Here is a 7683-nt window from a genome sequence, read left to right as displayed (position 1 = left end):
ATATGCAAAAGATTGATTTCATGCAAATCAATGCAAACGTGGCGCTTCATGCAGGGACACGTAATCTCCTTTTGTAATCAGCAACTGACGTTAAAAAAGCACTGGATCTGTTTGCATCTTTTTTTGCATGTCCCGTCCGGAGAGAAAGCCCTCGTTTTGACGTCACGCTCCCACCAGCCCCGCGGGCTTTATTTCAGAGCCCGGAATGATTGACGGTATAAAAAGACGCAGAGCGACTCAGGAACCTACCTAACGGGTAGCCTTTGGTTAATTGTAAAGCGGAAAGGAGGGGGACGTTTGGCACCAGCGCTCCTCTGTGCGTAAAGACGCCTGATGCTTGGAGAAACGCAGATTCGGGCTCACCGCGAGCAAACGCCCACATCCTTAGGTCGGCTCTGCTTTCTTTAGGTGAATGAAAGTTTCTTAGGAGGGGGAAGGCAGAGGAGATGATATCTGACCAGGATGAGTCGGAAAGGTGAACTTAAATAAGCAAAAGTGCGCGTTAACCACCTGTTATAAATCAGCGCGAAATGGGCATGCTTAGTGTGGACCTCCTGGTAACTTTGCAGATCTTGCCTGGTTTCTTCTCCAACTGCCTGTTTTTCGTGCTGTATGATTCGATAGTGCTGGTAAAGCGTGTGGTGTCACTCCTGAGCTGCTCGGGCTCCACGGGTGAGTGGCAGCGCATGTTAACCACAGCCGGCGTGCGCTCCATATGGAACAGCTTTCTGCTGGATGCCTACAAACAGGTAAGCTGACAGCACAAGACTCGGTCTACTCACTCTGGAGTACGACTCAAATAGGTTCAAAGGGCATTGGGGATTATTTGTCTATGTTGTTTTAATGTTCAGTAGACATAATGCAATGTTTGGTTAGACTTTAGTGCCCACGTTACAGTATATTTACTCTAAGTACTGCATAATATCAATAGACACACGTAGTGACGTCAAATTGGCTTTAAAGTGCATTTCAAAACAACAGATGTTGATGAAAATGCTGCACAATAAGGGCAATACACATTTTATGTTATGAACACATTGCAATTAGAGTTATTTTAATTAGTTATCAACCTGCATGCAGTAATTGTAACAGTCATTGTGGCATGTATTACCCAATGATTTCTACACACACACACACACACACATATATATATATATATATATATATATATATATATATATGACAAGTTAAATGGATGAAAAGATGTTCTCAAAAACATTTGTTTACAGTGTGGTGTACATCCTCCAACTAATTTTGAATAAATATATTTGCTTAATCTTCAAAATGAGACATTTGGTGCAATTCCAATCCTTATAAAGTTGTGTGAACTTTGCCCTCCAGACAGTCAGTGACCTCTGGGGGCAATGCTCTTAATTCATTAAATGTCTGGATTTACATTCCTGTTACTTTTTAACTAAAAATCAATCAAATCACCCTGTGGGGTAAGATACACTAGCTTAATGTGCATTAATTGTCCTCAACCATTAACTATATCATTGTTTGGTTACAAAGTCTTGCTGAGGAAATCATTTAGTGTGAAAATAATGTAAACGTTATTTTGTCACAGGGAGAGGATGAGTTCTATGTGTGTTTCCAGGTTTTAACACCGTGCCAAAGTTCATATGCACTTATAAAGTCACAGAAATATATTTTTATAGACATCCTACTACAAATATCTGGCTCAAGTGTGATCCAAAGGTTTTGTGAGATCAGAGAGATCATGTGCTGTACTTTTTCTACAAGATGCTTAAAAGTTCTTACAGATGGTGTTAAATGGTGCAAGCCCAAAACATCGGCTTAGAGCGGTGACAAAGCCCCAAAGAATTTGGGATTTTGTTTTTTTGTATGTATACAACTGTAAATGTGAAATCTCAAGCCTGGTGATATCACTTGAGTCTCCATAACAACAGAGGCCAATAAACCTACTAAGCCAAAGTAAAGTAATTTTCAGTGTAGTCATGAGACTGATCTTTTGGCCGGCCACTAGGCATTATGGCTCATTGCCCATGTTATTCTAATGTCCTCAAAAATATTAATGAGTGAATGTGGAACTGTTTTGTTCAGGTGAAGCTGGGCGAAGCTGCTCCAAACTCCAAGGTGGTGAAGGTTGCCAGCATCAACAGACGTTGGAGCGTCAGCGGTAAGACCCACAACGAGTGCCATCTGCTGGACTTCGAATCTCCCGACCGCCCGTTAGTGGTCAACTTCGGCTCGGCCACTTGACCCCCCTTTATAAGCCAGCTGCCGATTTTCCGGCGGATGGTGGAGGAATTTTCGGATGTGGCAGACTTCCTGCTTGTCTACATCGATGAGGCTCACCCCTCAGATGGCTGGGCGGCTCCTCCCATGGAGAACTTTTCGTTTGAAGTGAGGAAACACCGTAATCTGGAGGAGAGGATGTTTGCCGCCCGGACACTTCTGGAGCATTTCTCTTTGCCTCCTCAGTGCCAATTGGTGGCAGATTGCATGGACAACAACTCCAACGTAGCCTACGGTGTGGCCTACGAGCGGGTTTGCATTGTGCAGAAGAAGAAAATCGCTTACCTTGGGGGTAAGGGTCCATTTTTCTACAACCTTAAAGATGTTCGGCACTGGCTCGAGAAGAGCTACGGGAAGCGATAATTTCTTGGAAAAAGAAGTCATATAGCCTTTTCTGTGAATGCTAGAAGATTTTATTTTTGTATAATGGAGAGAAATCGAGGTTAAGGTGCTTTTCGACCTGTTAACGGTGGCCCCGGTGGAAACACTTGGGCTGGGCTCAAAGTCATTTTCTTGAATTGTCTAAAATGATCAGCAGGTGTCCTTCATTCCTAACCACTTTACAAAAAGAATGAAATGAATATAGACTCTAAATAATGACCGTGTGGTTTGCACTTCGATTTTGAGATTACATTGATGCCAGCAAAATTATTTGTAGATGCACTATTAATATCTTGTTCCTTTGCGATTAACATAGTTAAAATGTGCAATATTTTTATGCGACAACATATATTGCTTACAAAAGAAAAACCAAATTGCTGAACAGAAGAGAAAGCACAAGTACCCAGCTTTTATATAAAAAGAGAATAATTTATTTTTATTGACATTCAGTGTTTATTTTTAATATGTGGCCTGTTTATGCGCTTGTAACACTTTCCCTTCCCCTCTTCAACTGACAATCGTTCATATTCCATGTACCATCAGCTTTTACATCCCTGATACACTGTTCAGTTCATTTGCACCGGTAATAAAAGCATTCCCAGCATTCCATTATGAAAACTACTAACTCATTCGGCCCGTATTGTACTTAAAAATCGCCAAATCAATGGCCTCAGCTTGGCTTAGCTGCAGTGTACAGGAAAGCTGATGAAAAGTTATTTTACCCCTGAATGTTAGAGAAAAGTTTTCGAATGTCGTCGGCAGATCGGCAGTCGCTCATTTGGGTCAATACAGTGCTGGTGTGCACATGAAAATCACAGACGAAATGGTCTTCTGTCCTGTCTGTGGTTGGATGAGAGACCACACCTCTCTGTCCTAATCCAAATGAGCACGACTGCTGACATGCTGAAACAATCACTCTGAATCTGAATCACTCTGAAGGCTTTGAGTTTTGTTTCAGAGGACTGTTCTCATGTACTACAACTGTCCTCTTCCTTTTAATGAGAAAAAGGCAAGAAAAAATAAAGTTGAACTGCTGCTGCCTATGACTCGTCCCTCCCCCCGTTTTTGTGTTTGATTCGGGAAAATTTCAATGAGGGGTGATTTGGATTGAAAAAGGGAGGGAAAAAGTTCAGCGGAAAACTCCAGATGGAGAAAACATTGCATGATGACAAATTATAAAAAAGAAAAAAGAAATGCACCAGCCATAAGGAGTACATGTGCTGTTTTCCCCTCCCCATTAAATATGTGTCTGCAGAAATGCATAGTGATGGGCCTGAACATGTGCAACACAATCAAACAATGTGACGCAGAGGTCTCTGGCTGAACTTCTGCGTCTTCCAGGCTGCCAATAATGAAATAGCAAAGGCTGAGGGAGAACATGTCCCTGGGAAGCACCATGAAACAGAACCCCTTGTTGTGGCCGGGCATCGCTTATCCGAGCGGAAAGAGTCCATTTGGACCACTAAGACGTTATTCATAGACTGTCTCAGTCTTGGAAGGCACCGTGCTGCACGATGGAGCAGGGAGGTTGCCAACGTTAAAGATGGAGGCATCGGAAAAGAGAGCCACACAACAGCAACAAACACAAGCCCCACTCCAGGAAAGAGTCCCATGGTGTGCTTTCTAAGGAATGCGTCTGGTAAACAGGTACTGAACAGAATTCTAAGCAGCGTGTGAAGAAGTGTTCTCATTTATAGGGCATAACAAGGACGCGGGACTAAGGGGAGGAAAACCTGGTCCCATTTATTCAGAAAAGGTCAAAACATGATGCCTTAGAAAAGCGGACGTTTGCCAAATCGGCAAGTATAAATTCATATGAAATGTTGACGCAAGCGTTTAAATGTATGTGTCTGCAGTTCAAAGATAAGTCGTATATGTTCATACTTCGACAGTGGACTATTTGGTTTGGATGTGATCTGACCGCTCTCTCGGAAAAATGATCTTAGGCCTAATATCAATATATTCAGTAAATCAGCTCAGAGTCCAACCCAAGGGATGCCAAACATTTTATTCATATTTAATGCACTTTTTTTCCCTGCATGTATAAATCTGATGAGGGGAAAAAGGAAAATCCCTAAAGATAATTAGATCTTAAAGGGATAGTTCACTGAAAAATGAAAATTCTGTCATTATTTACAGTACTGAACCTAAAGTAGTTCCAAACAAAACAGAAGATATTTTAAAAATGAAAATACAGTAAAAGTCAGCATAGGGTCCATTGTTATTTCTATATTCTTCAAAACTTGCTCCACAGAAGAAAATAAGTCAAACGTTTTGAAACAACACGAATGAGTAAATGATGACACAATTTTTGGTTTTGGCTTAACTACCCCTTTAAGGAATTTCTCTGAGGCTCGTATGATATTAATCAGTAAGGATTTGACTTTATTGCATACAAATCACAAATCAAGATAGTCAATCAAAGACCTTCTTGCATTGTAAATGTGAGTTGATTTCCCTTCTTCATCTGCACACCTGTCTATACTGTCACAGTAATCCACCCTAACAGTTCTTATATTATCAACATAATCTTATGTCTTATTTTCATTTGTCCTCTCTTTGATTCTGGTAAGAATCTTAGCAGCTTTTGGAGATGCACTTAGTCACTGATACAGCACATGGATAAGACAAAATTATGCTTTTATCTAAGTCTTATAAAGGTTAGCTTCTAGAGCCAAGTATTTGCACTTTGAATTGTTCAAACTGAACATGCTCCAAATATCTTTGATGCTTGATGACCAACCTGCGCTCGAAACGCATGTAATTCAGCTAAAACAATACAATCTGGAATTCATATAACATTGTCATGTTTTACAGCTGATTGTTTTATGGCCTGATATATGGTCATATCTGCATATGCATATAGCAAACTTAGCTCATGCTAATCAACATACTCTGGTTTCTTACATTACTGGTAATAGAAAAGACAATCACTAAGAGCTATGCTCAAACTCATAATTCATTATAAAGAAATTCAGTTTAAACTTTTATGCTTGAAACCATTCTTGACCTGTAAGGTACAAACTGTTTAATCAATTTATTACAAAATAAAAATAGCGTTATTATTATTAACACATACAGTATATATTGTGTTTTAGCACACATTTTTAATGCAACAGCATTTTTTTCATAATGCATAACTTTAAAGACAATATTAATAGGTACGCTGTTAAAATAAAGGTTAATAAGTTTCATGGGTTTGCTTTTATATCTTCATGCTTTCCGTTTCTTCCTGATGCTGTGAAAGCCTGAAACTGAAAAGGAACTTTGGGTATGGATTAATATTTAAGATATTTTTCATATATTTCGAGAGGAACTATTAAGAATGTTGATTGGCAGCTGGTTACATGTGCCTTGTTTCCTACTATGTTTAATGCCAAGTTTTTTTTTTGTGTGCCGTTTGGCTGATTAAAGACAGTAAATCGGACAAGATGTGTTCGAAACATTCTTTCTCCATCGTTCACATGCACTTCATTTTTTTTTACCTTGAATTAAGATGCCACCACAGATGTCTAGATGAATTTTTTCTTCATCAGTTTATTATGAATCAGGCTGAAATAGTCATAAATCATAAGAATATATCTTGCTCGTCTAATAAAAGCTGGGCTCACAGATGCTGAATTTTATGTGAATAAATTTAATAGACCATAAAGATGTAAATCTTGTGAGGCCAGCTTCCAGAAGCTCTTGGATGACTTGGTTGGGTTGCTATTAAATTTAATTTACAGACTCATTAAATAATCCAGATTCATGCCAAAACGTGACAGCCAATCCATCTCAGAAGCTGATCTTAGACTAAACTATATTTAGTAGAGATGGTTTCTGAGGTGCGAGATGACTAATCGTTCATGAAGCCAAACAGATTTGGTTTTAATTTGCATTGAGGTTTTGTGGCAGGACATTTAAGATGTTAAAAAGAGAGGCAAGTTGTGGTCCACCTCTGTTCAGCAGAATGAACTTCGCATCACTTAAATGAAAGAATATCCAGTGTTTACAAAAAAATAGGTAGGCTGTCAGAAACAGGTGTTAGCTGGAAATATATTACAGCTAGTTAAATAAACTTGAGTAAATCTTTCAACTGAAACAAAAACATTCCTCGAAAAATATCTTTTTGAGTAGATGACTTAAATGTTTCTCCCTTTAAGGCTTTATCTAGTAAATTAGATTTTTATAGACAGATCTCTTTCACTCAAGATCTTATGCCAGAGGGGGAAAAGCCCTGCTGGTTAAGTTGACACAGAAATTACCCATGCAGATTTATAATATGCAATGAAATACTGCTATATCTTGTGTAGGGAACATCTACAGTGACTGGGGTCACCTTACAATCTCAAGTCGGCTAATTACAATGCCGTTTCTAGAAAGATTTACTGCAGATTGCAATAGCTTTTCCAGCATGAAGGATCTCAGGTGGGTTCTTCTCAAAGTCTTTTGGTTAAGCTGAGTTTATTGCAAGAGTGAGACCAACACGGCTCATTACTCGGACAAAACATTTCAATGTTCTGACAACCGCCCTGGGATGGAGTGTGTATTTCCAGTCGTTTGTTCGCAGTATGTCTCCACGAAAGCATCTCTTATTTTTCATGATAAGAGGAGGGAAAGCAGTTATTCACACGTTCACAAATGTTATTTTGTTTTGCCGGTGCACCTCCATAGTAACACAAGCCAAACTCCTCCTCATTCGCAGTAAAAGCTCTGTAACAGAAACCTAATATTTACGTTGGCCAGATCACTTGTCAAATCAACTTAAATGTGCTTATTTTTCTGACCGGATTCCTCTCCTCCACGCTTTTTCTCTCATCACTCTCATTTTGCCTCCGTAGACCATTACTGATGTATAAAATGCTCCTTCATTCATCTCTCATGGTAAAGCCACCAAACTTAGCAGGATTAGACTTCTAGCGGTTTACATTCACATTATCTCTCCACACAACAGAGTATTATATACTAAACTCTCAAGTGAGAGCAGAAATATTTTTTTCGTATTAAAGTCCTGTCATCGTTTATTCACCCTCATGTCGTTCCAAACCTGTATGACTCCCT

At 39.4% G+C, this 7683-nt stretch overlaps 1 protein-coding gene across 1 annotated transcript; it reads left to right on the top strand.

Annotated features, from left to right (window-relative positions):
• Positions 1-210: 210 nt before the first annotated feature.
• On the top strand, positions 211-3817 carry dio2 (iodothyronine deiodinase 2). The gene is made up of 2 exons (XM_079443721.1): positions 211-749; positions 2065-3817. The coding sequence occupies exons 1-2, from the start codon at positions 531-533 to the stop codon at positions 2620-2622; spliced, it is 777 nt and encodes a 258-aa protein (XP_079299847.1). The 5' UTR covers positions 211-530; the 3' UTR covers positions 2623-3817.
• Positions 3818-7683: the final 3866 nt, after the last annotated feature.

This window comes from Barbus barbus (assembly GCF_936440315.1).
Source record: "Barbus barbus genome assembly, chromosome: 20".
In the NCBI taxonomy this organism is placed as follows: Eukaryota; Metazoa; Chordata; class Actinopteri; order Cypriniformes; family Cyprinidae; genus Barbus; species Barbus barbus.
Note: the sequence above shows the minus strand (reverse complement) of the source record. Positions and strands in the feature narration are given on the sequence as shown.